This window comes from Neovison vison, chromosome 12, assembly GCF_020171115.1.
Source record: "Neovison vison isolate M4711 chromosome 12, ASM_NN_V1, whole genome shotgun sequence".
In the NCBI taxonomy this organism is placed as follows: Eukaryota; Metazoa; Chordata; class Mammalia; order Carnivora; family Mustelidae; genus Neogale; species Neogale vison.
This window is the reverse complement of record NC_058102.1, coordinates 5,995,766-6,015,793: the sequence shown is the minus strand read 5'-3', so window position 1 is coordinate 6,015,793 and position 20,028 is coordinate 5,995,766. Positions and strand designations below refer to the sequence as shown.

The window sequence follows — 20,028 nt, the reverse complement described above, 5'->3', positions numbered from 1 at the left end:
CCCCGCACCCCTCCCCACGCAGCGGAGGCGGCGGCCTGGGCCTGGCTCCTGTCAGCTCTCACTCCCTGGGAACTGGAAATTCTACGACTCTGTCTAGTGTTTGTACTCTGTGCCTCAGGCCTTCCAGGCAGGATCACTACCTGCATCCGTTGAGCCCAATGGCTTCCACCATCTTCCCACGGGCTCTCTCTAATCCACGGCAGCACGGAACCTCCCCACCGCCCAGAAGGGGCAGAGGGGCATCCGTTGAGGTGTCTCGGCTGAGGGCCTGCAGCCTCCACCCACACCTCTCTGAGGCCTCCACTGCTGGGGCTGCTGGGGAAACCTGCCTGCTCCCCCGGCCACAGAGTGCTGGGCCTCCTGGGCACTCTACCACCCCTTCAGGGGACTCCCTCCATTCACCACCAGGGCAATCCATCTAAGCTATGCTCCTCCTCCAAACCTCTGCCCTGTCTGGGCTCTGGAACCTTCTTTCAGTGGCTTCTTGTTAGCAGTGTCCTAAGCTCCTTACTTCACTTGCCTCACAAGACTGCTGGCGATTCGGTCATCACAACCCACTGTGCCAGCTCACACGTCAGCTCCCCGCCACTGAGTCCACACCTCCTTGTCCTGCACAGGCCACTTCCTGCCACTTCTCCTGCAGCTGCCTGGCCACCCCGCCACCCTTGCCTGAGCAGAGGCTTCGTCCGCTCCCCTGCCTGCCCGGCCCTCGGTTCTGCCCCTGTCCTGAGGAGGGCTCAGGGGGCTGTGGTAAGGTGAGGTGCCCATCGCGGGAGGGCGAGGGGACAAGCAGGTCTCACTGGCACGCCACCTCCCCACCCATCAAGCGGCGACGAAGGCTCACCGTGGCCAGAGAGGCGGCCAGGCAAGGCGTGTGCATTCGACATGGGGAAAGACGTGCCCATTTACCTTCAGAACGTCTTGCTTGCACTTTTCTACTTTGTCTTGCAACTTCTTAAGCTGCTCGGGATTGAGGGACGGGTCTGCTTTGCTGTTGGTTTCTCGTGATGTGGCCAACTTCTCCTCTTTGCACGCCGCGTGGTAGGCCTTCTTTGCTGCTTCTACCTACAGCGAGAAAGAGCTCCTGAGTGCCATGTGTCTGCAAGTTCAAAATCCCGACCAGGGGTTTCAGACTCTGCTGGTCCCCCCAGAGGAGGCGGGGAGCAGGCACAAAGCTGCACGTGCCGCGTGGTTACAACGGAGTTACAGGGAGGAGTTCGTCCAACAGACACGCCGGAGTGCCTGCTTCGGCCCGGGCGCTGTTCTAGGCACTAGGGGCGTGGCGCCGAAGACGCTGGCTTTTGGGGAGCTCTCTGTCTGGCCAGGGAGGCAGCTACAAAGCGAGCTGAAGAGCAGAGTGAACAAGAGGGTGAGGAGGGCCAAGGAGAAGAGGAAACAGGGAAGAGAGGTGGGGCGCCGTGCTAGGGTGGGGCGGGTCAAGTGCATCCGGAGCAGCTGGAGAGAGCCAGCCAAGATGACACGGAGCAAGAAAGTGCAGGAGGTGCAGCTATCTGCAGGAAGGGCAGGCCAGGCAGCTGGAACAGCACATGCGAAGAACGTTCCAAAATTCCAGAGCTATCAGGAGGGATAGAGCTGGGAGGCAGAATTATAGGCCACCGGCTCCACGGCTATCTCACACGGGGAGAACACGACACACACGCGCGTGCACACACAGCAGCCGTATCTGTATTTCACACATGCTTCCTTCCTTGAGCCAAAGTCACGGGGCTCATTCTAGAGAGGAAAGATGAGTTTTGTACTCGTAGTCTCATGAGGGGGTGAGGGCAGTTGTTACAAATGAGGCCACGGACAAGAAGCAAGAGAAAAGAGACGTGGCAAAAGCCAAGACATGGAAAAAAAAAGGAAAGCCTGTCATTACAACCCAAAGACGGAGGTCTGTTCTGGGTGATTCTGAGGAGAAGGAATCTGAGGGGGAGGAAGGTGGGGCAGCTCCTGAGAAAAGCCAGAGAGTGGAGGCATGAGGAAGCAGCAAGTCGGCCCCCGAGGAATGGGGCTGGCCAAGCTGCAGGGGCAGGGTGGGGGGGTGCTGGGGAGGGGTGCACTTGTGGGCCGGGGCCGCGTGTAGGAGAGCCTCCAGCTAGCCAAGGCTGGATGAGACTCCGTGGCTTTGGTTGCTACTTTTAGAAAAACCTGTAACGGTATTATTTGCAAATTTCAAAGAAAAACATATATAAAAGAAAGACAATTTTTAAATTAACCATTTCTACTAGCCCAAAGGCACTTTCGTGTGTTGAGCTCGGGTTAATACTAGCTACGATGGGCTACTTGGCCCGAGGGGTGGCCTCATCTGTACCGCTGTTAGCATCCTGGGCCGAAAGCACTCAGAGGGTCTAGCGAAGCACAGGGTCAGGCTGGGCAGGGAGCAGCCCGCAGGAGGGAGGCACCTCTTTCAGCTTCTTGGCCCAGGGCTTCTGCGCCTTCCGAAAGCCATCCTCGGCTTCTTTGGTCTCCTTGAAGCCTCCCATCATCTGCTTGTGAAAGGCCTCCTTCTGCCAGTTCTTGATCTTCTCGAAGTCCTCGTTCATCAACGAGGCCTTCACCTCCAAGTGCAGCTCGCTCACCTTCTCCGCCTCGGACATGACCGCTGTCCAGGCTTTCTCCAGCGTCCCATACTGGGGCCCTGGCACAAGAGAGAAGCTGGTGGTTACTGGGCACCGGGGCTCCCAGACAGGCCCTGATGGGGATCCTGTCCGTTAACCTCTCTAGGCGGGGAGGACCGGATTCTGGGCCAGCAGCCTGGATGCAGGGGCAGGGAGGTTTCCTTTTGGTTCTCTCAGGTAGTTTGCGTTCAGTGGCTGTTCCTTTTTCAGTCTGGGATGAAGAAAGAATAAGGAACTGAAGCTGGACCCACTCAGCCATTCTTCTGCTACGACAATTCGGGAATTACACTCATTTCCTTTTTTAAAAGTCACTAAGCTTTTTAAAAACTTCAGTTTCTGCATCTTGGAAGTTTGATTTTGCTCAAGGCTGGCTGGAGAAGGAGGGGCCTCTGAAGTGGGCTGAGCTCTCCCTGCTCAGGTGCTCTGGCATCCCACCTCCCCCTGCCCTGCGGAGGACTCCTCGGCTCCTCTGCCATTCACTCCCCCAGGGAAACAGATCCTGGCTCAGAGCATAGCGCAAGAGCTGCCTCTCAGACGGGACTGTCTCCTCTGCAGAATGGAAACTCTGTCTTGGGGAGAGGAAGGAGAGTTGGAGGCAGGAACCTGCTCTGGCCAGATGGAAATCTCTAGACAGTGGTCACCGCAAACACTGTGCTCAGGAAGGAAGCTCCCAATCTGGCCTGTCATTTTGTTGAGGCGTGGGGTGGCAGGGCAGAGAGAAAGGGAGGAAGAGGCCATGAGAGCATCTGAGGATGAAAACGGGAAGACCCAGGTCCTGCCCTCCAGGATCCCCCAGGGGACAGTCACTGTTCGAGCTGGGGGATGACACAGAGAGGCATTGGGGGAGACAATGGTGGAAGGTGAGCCCTTCTGAACTTCGAATCCCCTGTGTCTATAAAATGAGCAGCTCCCTCTCCTGCCTTGGTCTGCAACACAGTGGCGGGATCCACAAGGTAAAGGGGCACGGGTGCTCTGTGATCCTCAAGTTCTGAATAAACGCAAGGGACCGAGCTGGCAGCTGGGTCCTAACAGGTGGAAATCAAACAGCAACAGTTACGGCTTACTGAAGGAGCTGGCCCTCCCCTGGCTACTCCTCACCTGTGCGTGGCCACCTCGCTCCCTGACACCTACCCTGAACCAAGGCACCATGGCAGGACCCACGGATGACTTGTTTTAGCAACAGGGGAAAGATGAGCAGCCGGTCCGGACCCAGCTACAGCTGCCTGGGGCCCTGCCCCTCTACGACCGTTCAGCCAGACAGTTCCCCATCTTCCGAGGTCAGCCATCATGGTGGAAGGGCCTGGCCCACAGCACACCCTGAGAAAGTCCCACTATCCGGCTTCTGTCTCAGAAAACCCCATAATGCATCAAGTCCCCGGTCTATTGCTCGGAAGTGCATTCTGAGCACAATCTAGACGCACAGCAGCACTCTGTTACCAAGCTCCAGAATCTGCTGAGTGTTTTGCTAAGAAGGGAGTGGGGGCAAAACCTGCACCACACAACACCTCTAGTTACCCCTGTCATGCTTCAGAATGAGAAAGCCTGCTGCGTGTCACCATCTAGCCTTACCTGATGGGCTACAGAGTCCGGCTTACAGATAAACCACTCTCCGTGTTGGAACCCACAGTGTGGAACAGCAAGGCCTCTGATGTGACAGCCACTTCACTCAAAACTGGGTCCTAAAGGACCTGTTCTGAGTTAGACCGGGAAGGGTAGTAGCATGTCCCACGGGTGACAAGGGCTGCGACGGGAGACCCTGGGGCTGTCTGCAGAGGGGCCCCATGCCACAGAGAAAGAGAAAGAAAGCCCGCAGCCTGTGCTGCTGGATGACGGCACCCTGCCGCTCCCCCATGTGACTCACAGCCCCCACAGCTATAGACGCAGCCCTGCCCTGATCCTGTGAGGTTTGCGCAGAGCTCCTAGGCAGAGATATCCCGGGTGGTGGCCTCCCTACCTTTCTCCACCAGCTGCCTCCAGCGCCGCGCCCACTCTGTGAGCTGCTGTGCATAGGCCTTCTCGATGCGCGCCCGCTCGTGCAGGCAGTTCATGAGGTCGCTGCACAGACGGTGGCCATCGTCGATCCGCTTCACGGTCCGCTTGTAGTTCCCAACCTAGGAGACAGAACCACACCGTGAGGCCGGGGGCCCCTCCTGGGAGTGAGGCAGCCCGACCCTCACGGCTGTACAAACAGCCTCCATGTTAGCTGGGTTCCTGCGTGTTCATCCCCTCTCCCACTCGAAAGGCATCCTGTTAGATGACAAGCTCCCCATTTTTATTACAAGCAGCAACACTAAAATTTGGAGCTTCTTAATAACCATATGGCCAGTGTCCACGCTCTGACCCTTGGGTCAGGGAAGGAGACAGACAAGCCCAGGAAGGGCTGTGATAGAGGGAAGTGAGGGGCCGAGGGTGCCCAGAGGGCATCTCGTGCAAACTGAGGCGCAGGGACAGCTCCCCAGAATAAGTGAGGTCTCACTAGAGAGATTTAAGAAAAAAAAGAAGTCAGTAACTCAGATTAAAATGATTATTTATTTGCCAGAGAGCGAGCGAGCACATGCACGCACAAGCAGGGGGAACAGCAGGCAAAGGGAGACTCAGGCTCCCTGAAAAGCAGCCCAAAGCAGGACCCAGGACCCTGGGATCATGACCTGAGCAAAAGGCAGCCACTTAACCAACTGAGCCACCCAGGCGTCCCTAAAATGATCTTACAATTAATATTACAGAATTGGCTGGCGAAAGGCCTTTTGATACCATTGATGTAAACAGGTTTCAGGTGCCTTCCGCTTTAAAGAATTATATTTATTTATTTCATAGACAGATCACAAGTAGGCAGAGAGGCAGGCAGAGAGAGAGAGAGGGGGAAGCAGGCTCCCCGCTGAGCAGAGAGCCCGATGCGGGGCTTGATCCCAGGACCCTGGGATCATGACCTGAGCTAAAGGCAGAGGCTTTAACCCACTGAGCCACCCAGGCACCCCTGCCTTCCGAATTAATGGTGCCCCATGCTAGTCAGGGGGTGGGGTACAGAGGGAGAGAGGCTCTCAAGCAGACACCCCACTGAGCATGGACACTGACAACATGGGGCTCGATCTCACCACACTGAGATCGTGACCTGGGCTGAATTCAAAGTCGGTGGCTTAACCAACTGAGCCACCCAGGGGCCCCCAAAAGCAAACATTTCACAACCAGCTGGAAGTGACACCATGTGCTCACTTCCCTTAAAATAGGGCCTTGATGTTACTTTGAAATTTACAGCAGGATGAAAACAAGTAACCAACAAAACAAAACCCTGCTGCTGCGCTGGCGGCAAGAAGGGCTAAACTCATCACAGCTTGACTGAGACGTAACCGCCGACAGGAAACCATGAGCCAGAGCTGACTTTCAGCTCACGATCACCAACAATCTCCACACTGGTAATCACGATCACAATAGGCTGGCTCTCCAGAAACTCGCCCACTTCTCTGCTTTTCAAAACCCTTGTAATAAGATTTAGGGAAAAGAAAAAGGTTAACTCCTAAAAAGACACCTGTCCGTACCACCTTCGGTGCGTACCTCCGTTGCTGTTCATGTTTAAAGGACAAACCCTTAAAATCTGAGAAGCAACAAGGAATACAGGCAGGATGTTTCCAGAAGCATGAGTTTAGGTTTAAATGCTGCCACTGTGACCACTGAGGCCAAGGGGAGAAGGGAGTGCTCAAGACACTCCAGCATCGTCTGCCCCGCTGGGCTTTGCTGGGTGAAAAGGCTCCGTGCGTGTGCAGGCCGGCCATCCCTTTAGTGCACACACAGGGACACACGCCACTGTCTCACCTCCACAGTCTGCCCAGTGACAGAGCAGTGTGGCCTTCCCGCTGCCCTGGACAAGGCACCTGCAGTCGTCTTAACAGCAGAGCGACTGACAGCTGTTTCTCTAAGCTGAAATATAATCTACATACGTCACGTTCACCCTTCACAGGGCTCCGCTGGTGAGTGCGGAAGAACATGTGCTGTGGGTAACCATCACCGTATCCAGGGGCAGACACGTCCATCTGCCACCACGTTCCCCGCACCTCCCTGCCGTCAGTCTCTGCCCCACACAGCCCTGCAAACGCTGATGATCTGTGTCCCTCATAGGGGCCAGCGGCAGGCCACCCCCAAACAGGCCACTTTGGCATGAAGATTATTTTGAGTTAAAAAACAATCATACCCTAGCAGATTCTGATTCTTTACCTCCCCCACAGCTGCCTACAAAAAATCTAGATAGAGGACTTGCTCCAGGAAGAGAGCTGCTACTATAGAGAAATCCATTATACTCTGAACTAGGCTTGGGGGACAGGGCGGAACCCAGCAAGGCCTATCTGATCAACGTCCTCCATGTCCCATTGTTTCTGAGCGGCCCAGCAAACATTCACGTTTCCTAAACATTTACTTTTTCATCTTCCTGTGAATCACATTCCTTCCCTTTATAGTCCCAGACCCCTACCCACTTCTCCCAAGTTCAGGATGGCATATGTACCTCATTTTGCCTGTCTGTGGAATACGCCGTCTCTGTGCAGATTCCACACATATACAAATTAAATTTTCTCCCGTTAATCTGTCTCATGTCAATCTGATTCTTAGCCCAGCTGGAAAGAGCTCTTCCAGCCCAGCACTGTTGACCAAGCTGTCCAGGGTACATGGATCGCACAGTATGTGGTCTGGCTTTTGAGACCGATCCGGTTATGGTCTATGTTACTGTCTATGTCCACAGTTTACTCCTTTTCATTGCGAAGAGGTGCTCTGTTGAATGCATATACCATCATTCGTTTGCCTTTTCACCTGCTGAAGGACACTGGGGTTGTTCCCAGCTTGGGGCAATTATGGGTGGGGGGAGCCGTAAACATTCACAGACAGGTCTTTGTACAGACGTAGGTCTTCATTTCTTTTGGGTAAATACTCAGGAGTGGAAGTGTTGTGCAGTAAGTCTATGGCTAACTTTGTAGGAAATCGACAAACTCATACCCCAAGCGGCGGGACATTCTGTGCTCCGCACGGCACTGTACAGGGTCCCAACGGCTTCACGCTCTCACTAGCACTCGGTGCCGCCAGGCTGGTTTGTGCAGCGTTCTGCCACATGAGTGTGCAGCAGTCATAGGCCTGAGATCTTAATTTGCACTTTCCTAATGTCAAGCGATGCTGTGCGTCTTTTCTTGTTCCTGTCTGTCACCCATCTGTCTTCTGCGGTGGAGTGTGTTCTCTCTCCTTTTTTTTTTTGTTCCCCCTTTTCAAAGATTTTATATATTTGACACAGAGAGAGAAATCACAAGTAGGCAGAGAGGCAGGCAGAGAGAGGGGGGGCGGAAGCAGGCTCCCTGCAGAGCAGAGAGCCCGATGTGGGGCTCGATCCCAGGACCCTGGGATCATGACCTGAACCGAAGGCAGAGGCTTTAACCCACTGAGCCACCCAGGCGCCCCCTCTCTCTTTTTTTTAAAATACATTTTATAAACTGAGGTATGATGATGACTGGTTTGTTAAAACGCAAGGAGAGTTCATTTTCAAATATGGGACAAACGGATCGCATGTTCAAGTGAGGACCTATATGGTTAGCTATTTCTGTTTTATCAGTTTTGTCATTTAAGTTTCTCTCTTGCTTTTTTTTTTTTAAACACTAGTTTGTTCCGAGGTGGCCAAACGGCAAAGAACTTTATGTAGAATTTAAAAAATACATGAGATTTCTTCCAAACCTTATTATCAATTGATTTATTCACAAAATGTCCATTTTAAAAGCCAGGTGTGAAGCTAGCTATGTTCCTAACTTCCTTGAAATTCAGGCTCACTTCCTCTGATACCAAGATACTAAAGACCTCAACACACAGACGTCTGGGTGCAGGGCTGGGACACCCTCTTCTCCCTCAGGGACTGCTCAGCCAGAGGGAGGAGGAGGAGCTGGGGAAGGTGTACTGGAGGCAACAACCAAACTTAATTTTCAAGGACAAGTAGGAAGCTGGCCAGGTTAAAGGTGAGGAGAGATAAAAGTCCCCAGCAAGAGAACAGTGTTGGTGAAAAGATGTACCAGCAACGGGACTCAGGTGTGCAATCAGGAGGCATGGAGCAGGGATCATGGGATTCAAGGGAATGACTAGCGACTTAGACGGGGGCGGGTGTGTGTGTGTGCGGGGGGTGTCAGGTGCCAGCTGGGGGTGGAAGCGTGTCAGATGGTGAGACATCTCAAGGGTCAGACGGTCATCCTGAAGGGTGCCATGTTCGGGGACTGGTCGGGTTCAGGAGGGTGAAGCTTCTGGAGGAAGGTGCCAGAATGGCCTCCTCAGCCTGGGGCCATGGCAGTGGGGGGAGAGAGTGGGAAAGCTGGAAAAGGGACCGTTCTGTCCTCCAGGTGGCAGGTAGGAGCCAGACAGAGGTAGCAGGATCCCAGTCAGTGCCCAGGCACCTCAGGGGCTGTAGTCTTCGCAGACTGGGCTTGGGAAAGAGCAGAACCACCACGATTCCAGAGCTCTCCAGAAGCCACTCTCCTGCTCCCACTTCCCCAGGGGATGGGGTGGGGTGGGGGATGGGGGGGCACACTCCTCCCAACCCCTAAGCTCTGCTGTCCTCCCAAGAATCCAAATCACTCTATCTTCTCTCCAAAGACCCAATTCCCCACCCAGGGGCCGGGGGCCCCCTAGCAGCCTGCCCTCCTCCAGGCTCCCACCTCTCCATTTCTTTAAGTCTGGCCCCAGCCATTCCTCTGGTTTTCCTCCATCCCAGGCACTGAGAATCCAGTGTGGGACAGGATTTCCAGTCAGCGAGGAGGAGTCTGGGGCTAGAGTTGCAGCAATCCTTGTGTAGAAACATCTGCATAATCAGGAACCAAAAGAGAGACCGTGGCTTCTGTCTAAAACCCAGCAGGAGTAGAATTACAGCCGCCCCCGCCCCAGGGACTGCTCAGACAGGTCGCACCAGTTCCTCCTTTATCCTCTACGTGTAAACACTCTGGAACCCCTTTCACAAGGACCCGGGAGAATGCCTGCCTCTCTGACTTTGGGGACTACTTAGCTTGGCCGACTCCCTTCTGTGGAACACAGTGGTCAGAGGCAACAGGAAGGCTGGAGGCTCTGGAAGCTACTGAGTGAGACCTCTGGGGATCCCACGTAGGTGACTCGGAAAGTGAACCTGCAGCTCCTGAGTCTCCCACCCCTCAGCCCCCCAGTTTATTCTTCTTTTTTAAAAGATTTGATTTATTTTGAAAGAGAGAGAAAGCGAGGGGGAGGGGCAGAGAGAGAGGGAGAAGCAGGCCCCCCCTAAAGCTGGAAGCACGAAGCAGGGCTCGATCCCAGGACCCCCGGATCATGACCTGAGCTGAAGGCAGGCTCAACCCACTGAGCCACGCAGGCGCCCCTGAGTCGGTCCTTGGTACTCTCCTCTCTGGTTGCTGACCATCAGACTCACCACCATCAGACTCACCACCATCAGACAGATTACCCGATTACAGCCGAAGTCCCAGAGCGAAACCAGTGGCCCACGTGAGAATGCAACCAGGCAGAGCTGCCCCAGAGCTCACAGTCCCCTCCCTGTGGCTTCTTCCTGCCTGCCCATGGCTCATTTCAACACCACCCACCATCCCAACGGATACTGCCCCCTACCCCCGGGACCCCAGTGAAGTTCTGGCTGTCTCCCTGCCGACTGGCAGCACAACAGAGCATGGGAGCAGCGGTCTGTGCCCAGAACAGCCTGTCCTCCCTAGCCAGCCCCTGCATCCACACCCCCAGACGGCCTCCCTTCGTGCTGTGTGGACCAGAGCCTGCGGGGAACAGGACATCAAGCCCAAATACCATCCAACTCTTTGCCCTAAGAAGGTGTGGACCTTTGGGGCACCTGGTGGCTTAGTCGGTTAAGTGTCTTCCTTCAGCTCAGGTCATGATCCCAGGATCCTGGGGTCGAGCCCCACGTTGGGCTCTCTTGCTCAGTGGGGAGTCTGCTTGTCCCTCTCCCTCTGCTCTTCTACCTGCTAGTGCTCGCTCTCATTCTCTCTCTCTCTCTCAAATAAATAAATAATATGTTAAAAAAAGAAAAAAAGAAGGTGTGGGCTTCACCTTCCTTAGCCACCACTCTTTCTCCACTGCCTCCCACTGGCTCTGCCACGTGGCTGGCGCTCAATAAAAATTTAAGGGAGGACAAGAAAGTGACCGGAAGAAAACGTAGGTGACTATCTGTGTGACTTAGGGCCAGGCAGAATCCTTAAAATTTCCAAAGTCAAAGCTCTACAAATACTTGCATACACATGTGCTGTGTGTATAAATGAATTTTATTACATCAAATATTAAGGGTTTCTGTTCAGAAATCAACACCACGGACAAAACGAACAGACTGCAAACACTACTTCCCAACCTGTTCTGTGTAAATGGACAAGAGGCTAAACTGGGACGCCCCAGGAGGTCCCACAGAGCCACATGAGAAAGTCGGGCCCTGAGGGAAGCTGGGCAAAGGGTATGATTAGGGCAACTTCAGAGAGAAGCAAAGTCTGAGGGGCTCACAGCAGTAGGGGGCTTCCCCTTGTGCGACTTGGGGGGATGCCATGATCACAAGGCTCTTCACTTCACTCCCGCAGTCTGGCAAACCCACAGGTGGGACACGCCAAGTGTGGGGCAGAGGGGGCACACAGGACGCTCACTGGACACGCTGGTGGAAAACAGCCTGGAGCGGGCCCAGCAACAAGCAGGCAGTAATTAAGTCATTAAGCACACACGTGCCCTCTGAGGACCCGGCAATCTTGTCCCTGAGTCAGAGTGCCACAGAAATGTTCTCTTGGGCCACGGGCATGCAGAAGTCTCCTCCCCTGGGGAATGTGTGGGTGAACGTGGTGGGGTGGGGCAGGGGCATACCAAGGTGGAGGCAAGCAGCAAGAACCGCAGGACTAAGTGTAGACACAGTAACCTGCACAGATCTCACCAGGAGTGGAGAAACAAACAGAATGACAGGGAGCGTGACCGCCTCGATGGGAATTAAGAACAGTTGCACACAAAGCAAGGCTACAGAGTTTACAAGAGCCGCTGCTAATACAAGTCCTATCTATCACTAGGAATGGGACTAGTGTCAAAGGCAGGGAGAGAGATGGTGAAAGGCATGGGTGGCTGAGTCCCATCCTACCTGCCCCAGTTCCAGTTCTCTATTAAGGCTTGTCTTGTCATCCCCATGGAGGCTTCCCTGATGCCCGCCGTCCCCGCTGGACCACCAAGAGGGAGCGTCTGCATCACCCACACTGGCAGACAGTTGGGACCAATTCCCCACCAATGGCTCCTGCTTGCCGGTCCACCGGGGGGCCACGAGGGCCCTTCCACACACTGTTCCCATGGCCCACAGCCACAGCGTGTCCCACAAGGGTCACAGTCGTGCATGGTAGCCCCCGCCCCAGCTGGACTGCAAACCTCCAGCCACAGGACCACGCACTGGTCTTCATCAGCAGAAGCATCATAATGGAGCATGCTTACACTCTGCAAGGCAGCATGCTAACAGCTCTTTGTGGGCCACCTCATTTAATCTTGTGACAATCCCCAGCAGTGGCTACTATTAGTGTTGCCATTTTACAGAAAAGGTTTAAAAGATGCAAAGTCACCCATGATCACGCAGCCAGAAAAAGGCAGAGCCCACCTTCCAGAACCTTCCTCAGGCCAAGAAGAGACAAGATAAAGCCAAGACTTCATGGGTCATCAGGTGATGTGTGTGCTTCCAACCAGTCCCTTGGGCCCCAGGGAAGGCCCCAGACAAAGTTCAAGACTGGAAAGTAATGTACAGGCCCGGCTCGTGATTCCACTGTGTGCCACTGAGGTGCATGTCAGGAACCCCAAACCTGTAAACTCCTAAGACCATTTGCCAAAGATGACCTTGATTTCACTCTCAGAAGGTTCATACCCTTTAACCTGTGACCCTGAAGGCTGAAGCAGCACAACAGCACCTTCTATGTTCTGGAGAGGCAGGTTCAAGGGTGAGGCAGCTGTGCTGTGCTGACCGGACAGAAGGAAAAGCCCTTGGTATTGTCCCTCCCTCCTGGCAAGTCCACAGAGTCAGAGTCCAATGTTTTATCCAAAGCTGATAAAGTACACTGAGAGGCTCCAGGATATTCTCAACCAGCTCTTCTGAAAGACAAGGATGAAAGATGACACTTCTGGGATACCTTAATGGCAGTCCTGCAGAAGGCGACCAGATTGGCTGAATGAGTTTCTGTTACCTGTTTTGAGTCCCTCAGCGCCCCCAACCCCGGAAGGTCACCTCTTAGGAGGGAGAGGCAAAGATCTGGCCCTGCCCCCACATGAATGACCTTGTACTCTTGTCTCTCCTGCCACCATTCCGTTCCTTCGGCGGTAAGCTGGAGGCAGAATTGATTTCACAAGGACTAAACACACTGGGCTGGGGTGGGTTTCCTTCCAGCCGGGCGGGTCCTTAGCCCAGCTCAGGCACCACTTAACCAGACCCGGCCATCTCTCCATCATGTCCACTGGGAGACAAAAGAGAGGGGACAGGATTAGATGATCTCCTAGGGCCCTTTGTAATTCCAGGATTTCTACCTGAAGAGTCTGTCAATGCTACCACCAGGCTGGCTGCCCCCTGAAGCCCCTCATAACTCAATTTTTGAGAGCCTCGCCCCACCCCCTTGCCACGCACCAATGTGTAAGAACACCTAACCATGTGCCAAGGACTGTGTGAGGGACGAGGGATAATGGTGAACAAACCGTTGTGGACCCCACCTTCCTGGGACTTAGGGTCAGATAAACAACCCAATTACAGACGGCAACAAGTTCCGGAAGGAACCCTCCGGCTGGTCAGGACTTCTGGAAGCAAATGATATTTGTGGTAGGAGTAGAAGGGGACTCTGAGGGGCAAGGCTGCTTTCTGGAGGCTTGCGGCAGGACATCAAGGCGGCCCAGGGAGCATGAGCTAGACAAGATCCCACCCCCTTGGGAAGCTTCCCCTCAGCTCAACCCTCCCGTTACTCTTGTATGAACATCTGCGGTTGCACGCCTAAACGTGCTAGCGGTGGGGTGAGGGCAAGGGCTGTGCCTTCACTCTCCTCTATCCTCCACGCCAGGCACGCAGAGGGCGCCCCGCGTGTCGTCTCAGTGTCAGAACAGTGCTGGGAGCCGGATTCCAGATCCGGGTACCCGGCGGGGGGTGGACCAGGAGATTGCTCCGTGCTCAGCAGGAGGCATGCGCGACGAAGTGACTCATGAGCCTTTATTTACCAAGTTCATAATCCTGCGGATCAATCCAGCTCTCCTCACAAAAGCCAGAAAGCATCAACTCTGGGAGCACATCAGAGAGCAGCGCCACACACGACAAACGAGCAACTGGCTATCGCTTCCACCAAGCTGGAAAGCGCTGTGTGGGCACAAACAGCCGCTGCTTCATTTATGCTGACAAGGCTTGCTGTCAAATCCGGGATCCGAGTTAGTTTATCCCCAAGACCACCCATGTCCCAGGCAGGCCGAGAGGGCTCCTGGCGCGGGCCTGGCCGTGTCACCACTTCCCCACCCATGTTCCTCAAGAGGCACAGGACAGATGCCACATCCCGCACACACCGGCAGGGCATCCCCCAGGGGCCAGCAGGGCCTCCTATCTCAGCCTATCCCCAACCCTCCTCTGAGCTTTCCTTCCCAAATGGGGTCACCAGGGATTTTAGTGCTGTGAAATGTGCTGTGTGCTTGAAAGCACGGGGTATTAGGAGGATCTTTGGAAAACCAAGTCCAGGCCTTGCTTTCAGACTGTGCTCTGGCAGTCCTCGTTTCTATAGGATTCCGCTTCACTTACTTCTCCCCTTTGCCTTCCAGCTCACCCGCCCTCTGGGCTCCCAACTTGCCCTGCCCTGGAACAGAGGGTCTAGGCGCTCTGCACCTTGGCGCTCCCCCAAACCACTACATGGACCAGCCCCGAGCTCACTGGGCTCGCCATCCTCAAAGGGCAGTGATACTCTCTTCCTGGCCGGGCTCTCAGAGGGTCACAGACCCAGTTCCTGGCTGGCCTGCTGGTGTTCACTGGTCTGTGCTCTGGCTGATCCGCCCAGCCCCCGCCCTGCCGCCGTCCCGGAGGCCTCACTCCAGTCCCAGCTCCCGCGCTCAGCTCTCACTCCCCATGCGGCCGGCCCGCCATCCGGTCCTGGAACTGTCCTCATCAAGTAGGAGGGTGAAGAAAAGGAGGCTCCTCACCCCGCAAAGGCACCTGGTGCTACGTGACAGTTTTAAAGCACAAATCCTAGACTTCAACAACTTGCAACATTAATGGCATCATCGATCTTTAAATGTTCAAATGAAAAAGGAAGACACAGAAACCCAGAAATCCCCATTTGCAGATCTAGCTCCAAAGGCAGAACACTGAGTGGAGAGGACAGAGGTGCTGAAACACAGTTATCTTAGAAGTGGACTCCTCTTTGAGAGTGCTTGGCGGGGTTCGCTGAGCTCTGCGCCCTCCGTACATACTGCTCAGGTGGCAGCAGAGGCCCAGTGACACCCCTGGACTTGTCCGTGAGCACAGCACACACCCTCCCCTACGACTCCACCCTGGAGCTCACGGTCTCCGGAGCACACACGCTTGTCCTTCAGCCAAGTGCCCAGGAAAAAGCTGGAGGACACGGCTGCCGAGTGACCGGGTCACACCCTCTTCGAATCTTCGAATCCCCACCCTCCAGGTGGGTGCTGCACGTGTGGCACCCTATGGCCGTAAGAGCTGCCTCTGACAGGCTGGGGAGATGCTCTCCCTGGGTTTCTAAGTAAGGGCTTGCTCAAGACCGGCAGCTCTCGGCAGAAACGCCAACAGGGAAAGGAGGCAGGGACAGGTCTCTGCCATCAGGCGAACCCCTGGGACACAAAGCCAAACTACCTGGTGGGGAAACTGCCAGACTAGAAAAGTGGGACAAGCACTTCCTCTAGGTAATGGCCCCTTCCTTCCAGGACCATCCATCCCCTCCCCAAACTGCTTTCACAGTGCCCCACGTCTCCCTGAGTCCCCCGCATCTGAACCCCTGGGTCTCCCTTCAGTGATTCCTGTTAGCAGCCCCCTCCCAAACGCACACACACACACACCACACACATGGGGCCAGGAGCTCCCTCACCCCATCTCCATACCTGGGTCCCTCAGCGCCAACCCCAAACATCTGTATGCAAATGTCTCCATGGAGCTAAGCCAACACAGTCTAATGAAGCACTCAAGAGCCCACCAGCTCCAAAACTGTGTAATTCTACTTGTTTACTAAGTAGAAAAGGAAAATGTTTTATCTTACATGGCTTAAACAAGTTACTTTGACATCACTGAAATCAAATGAGAAAATAATTTATCTTCAGAGGAAAAGCTTGACAGCAAACAATCGTCTCAAGGAACGGCTCTTTTTCTGGCATTTAGACGGGGGAGGAACAAGCCAGCCCCAAGATGAGAGGCTGCCAGACTCCCCCAGCTCTGTCTGTTCCCAGGCAGGCAACGTGAGCGTGTGGGACCGAGAAGCAGACTCAGTGAGGAGGCCGCAGGCCGCTCAGGCTCAGGAATCGCGGGACCCTGGCCGCGTGCGGGTGGCCGATTCTGGCAACCATCCCGGGGAGGGGAAATCTGCAAGGCCATGTCATCGCCTAGGAAACTGGGCAGGCTATCTCACTTCTCTGAGCCAACGGTGTCCCTGGGTCTGACCCCAGAGACAGGGCGTGACTTCACACCGAAGCGGAAGCATTAATGTGTGGCAGTCGGAGCAAAAGAACATTTCTCTCCTCTGAGGAGAGCTCCTGAGAGCTGAAGCAAGAGGGCCCGAATCCCAGTTCCACCACCTACTGCTGATGCGAAGCTGGGCACCAGCAAACCACCCAAGCCTCTGTTTCCCTCCCTGTGAAATGGAGATCACCATCTCAGAAGGCAGTTGTGAGGCTCGAGAGCACCATATAAGCCAGAGCGGGCTTCTGGCACGGAGCGATACATGCTGGCCACTACCACCGTGTTAGAAGCACACAGACCATGAGCATATAGCTTATGTGCACACAGTCGGATGACTTATCAGAGCACACCCATGCTTGGGACAGAGGGGTCATGGCGGGGGGGCAGAAATCATGTCCTTGCCCTCAGGTTGTTCAGAGCCCAGAGGGAGAAGCAAACACACTGGATGGGCAGGCGGGAAGTCCGCCTAAGCCTGCCGGAAGAGGTCAGGAAGGCTGCCTGGAGGAGGAGCTGGGAAAGGAATGGAAATCAGATTGAGGAAAGACACCCAGGAAGGAGGCAGCTCTCTGCGGACAGGCACCTAGAAGAGCCGCCCCGGGCAGCGCTCCTCAGGAAGGACCAGGTGGCCCAGCAGCCGCCCACACATGCTTATGCCTTCGTTATGCTCCAGAGTGTGGTTTTACTCTGCAGCTGATGGAGAAAACCGGAGCTTCCCAGCCTGGGCAAGGAGTCACACGGGCCTGCTTCTCTGGATGAGCTGCCCAGGCCCCGGGTAGAGAACAGACTGAACACGGCACAGAGGAGGCCAGTGGCCCAATCCCCGGTCGTGACACAGCAGATGCTACTTTGCCTGAAAGAATGAATTAGTGGTTCCTTGAAAAACGTCAGGGAAATTGAGGCATGCCACCAGCCTGCTGGGAGCTCTGCCCAAGCACAGCGGGGATTACAACCAAGCTGATATACCCACGAACAGGCCATCACATAGGGGTAGGGCGAGGGGACTCTGTCTGGGTCTAAGCGAGGGGTGGCCGGAGAACAAATGGAGGCAAAGCAATTTCTGCCTCGTGCCTGATGGATCCCCTCGTCTTTCTGTCCATGAACTGCCCGACGCGGCACACATGTTGGCTCTGGGGCCTCAAGACAACATCCTCGTCTCGGGACCCCAGGACTCAGCTGTGGGTCTGGACCATGGCAGGTGCCAAATCAGGCCCCATGGAACCCACCTACACAGGGCAGTGGCATCTTCTAAATATGTCACCTACGCAATTGTCCCAGAGGGATGGGAGCAGCGCATGCCAGTCCATGTGAGGATGTGTCCGTGTGACACTGTCTCCACAGTCGGAGAGGAAGCTGCAGGGAGAGCCTTCTCTGAAGGAGATGGTAAATACCGGAGTCACAGGCCAGCTCTTGCGGGCTAACATTCTTAGAACATTTCCAGCAAGATATTTATGTTCTCTTCATCCCCAAATACTCTTCTCCTCAAAGGCTCTTTGTGCCCACAGAGGACGCAGTACAGGTCAGCCCGGCCTGGCTTCTCCGGGGAGATCTGAGCTCTAACCGCACAGATGGCTGACAGCTGAGCCGAACCCCTGCCTCCCGGACGAGGCAGACTCAGGACCCAGTGCCTGAAATTAGCAGTTTGTCCTCCCAGCTTGGCGGCCAGTAAGCCCTTGGAGACTCAGGCAACGGTAGGCCTGCTGGCAACAAACCCGCCATTGTATGTCTAGAGCCCACTGAAGGTGGAGGAGGCCAGGCTCTCCTAGGAAGGCCTGGTGACACTTGACAAGGCCCACAACCTGCAGCCTAGGCTCTCTCTCCCCACCAGCCCCAGGGCCTATGAGAAGACCCAGACACAGGGCCTAGAAACTGAGGGCACAGTAGGAGGGCCCTCAGGCTCCTGGGGTGAGCCAGAAGATTCGCCAGAAGTAACTGAGCTGCCCTACCCCACACCGGGAAGCCTGTAAGGAGGACATGCCAGGCTCCAGCTTGCTGAAGAAGCCACCCACGTGGGGAACAGCCTCCCCTTGGCCCCATCCTGCCCAATCCCACATGACTTCTGGCCTCCAAAACAGCCCTCTGCAAGGGCGGGCTCATTCTGGCTTCCAGACTTGCTCCAACTCGGAATGCCGTCCCATCTCAAAGTCCAGCCCTAACTACCCCACACGCCTTCTCCGGTGATGCCAGGCAGCACGTCCTTCTCCTCTGGACGTCATGAGGCTCAGAGGCAGACTGTGGCTTGGCCCCACTGACTACCCAACCCCGCCCACCACGGAGGCCATCGTCCTCTCCTCCAGGAGGCTTCACTGCGAGACTCAGAGCCCGCCCCCCCCCACTTTTTAAAAATAACGATTTTATTTGTTTATTTGACAGAGAGAGATCACAAGTAGGCAGAGAGGCAGGCAGAGAGAGAGGAGGAAGCAGGCTCCCCGCTGAGCAGAGAGCCCGATGTGGGGCTCAATCCCAGGACCCTGAGATCATGACCTGAGCCGAAGGCAGAGGCTTTAACCCACTAAGCCACCAGGTCCCCCCACTCCCTTTTTCTAAATGGCTCACTGGAAGTGTTGGGTAATACAGAAAGGCCCTCTGCATATCTACAGATACTTCCATTAGGCATTAGTCCCTGTGGGTGCTCTCTCCTCCCAGGACTTGCTCACTCGTTCCTCTAGCGAACACATGAGTGCTCAGTGAGTACCAACCCTGCTCATCTTCCAGCGCATTCTCCTGCCCCGCCCCCAGTGGGAGCCCACTTCCTGCTGTGCCCCCCAGCAAATCTAACAGCAGTCCACACAACATCCGCCTAGTGTCAGTCTCCTCCCATGAAAGCTTCCCTCGAGATGTCACAGCCAAAAGCTGCTGGTGCACAGGGTCATGTCCGGCCTGTGCAGGCATATAGCCAGCATGCAGAAGACGATTCTGGAATGACCCACTCCAGTGAGTACCTTTCAGTGGAAACGAGTAAAACTAAGCCCAACAACTTTTCCACCTTGAGACCACAAGGCTTTCTGTAGATCTGTACTGGTCTGAGGGTCACCTCAGTGAGAAGACACCTCCTGGGGCAAAGAGGGACCCTGCCGGCAGCCTGAAGAGACACGGGGCTGGCAGCACGCAGCCGCGTCGCCACAGCGGAATGGGATGGGCTCACCCTGAGGAATGGCTCCTCGGTTCAGCGGACAGCCGCTGGGGAGGCGGAGGACAACGGCACCGCTGATCTCTCCAAGCTGAAGGGTCATTTCAGAGAGAGCGTCCCAAGATGAGCGGGCCTGACTAGAAAATAAACCATTGCCTTAGCATTCCTCAGCCAAAGGAGATGTTCTTGTCCACTGACATTATCGCCACTAAGAATTTAACAGGGAGCCTGAGCTTAAATCAGTGACAGGGCTTGTTAAAGCGGCTTGATTTCATATATGCTGGCAACTTCTACTTTTTTTTTTTTTTTTTTAAGCAGCAGCTAAAGACTTCTGTAATGGCACTGTAGTTAGCTGCCGAACTTCTCCAGAGCGGGTGCTGCCCTCAACTGGGTAATTCAAACGATGCTCCCAAGTGCACCCTGTAGGCGCAGATGACCCCCAGCTCCCGAATCGGAGGGACAGAGCTCCCAGCCCGCACCTGCCCCGCTTTACACATGTGCCTTCCTTGTGAAACCCTTACGACACCAGGATATAGGTACCATTTTTACCCCCACTTTTCAGATTAGGAATTGAGGCAAAGAAAAATAAGTAACTTGCCCAAAGTGCCCCCTTCGCCCCCAAGGCAGGGACTCAAGCCCAGGCC

At 55.0% G+C, this 20,028-nt stretch overlaps 1 protein-coding gene across 4 annotated transcripts in view; it reads right to left on the bottom strand.

Moving 5' to 3' along the window:
• PACSIN2 (protein kinase C and casein kinase substrate in neurons 2) overlaps positions 1-20,028 on the bottom strand; it is an 84,372-nt gene that overhangs the window by 16,702 nt on the left and 47,642 nt on the right. For all 4 annotated transcript variants that reach the window (XM_044228155.1, XM_044228156.1, XM_044228153.1 and 1 more), the window contains exons 3-5: positions 4,576-4,732; positions 2,406-2,641; positions 910-1,065 (exon numbers count right to left, since the gene is read on the bottom strand). In XM_044228155.1, the coding sequence (XP_044084090.1) occupies positions 910-1,065; positions 2,406-2,641; positions 4,576-4,732 (549 nt within the window). The remainder of the gene's footprint in view (positions 1-909; positions 1,066-2,405; positions 2,642-4,575; positions 4,733-20,028) is intronic.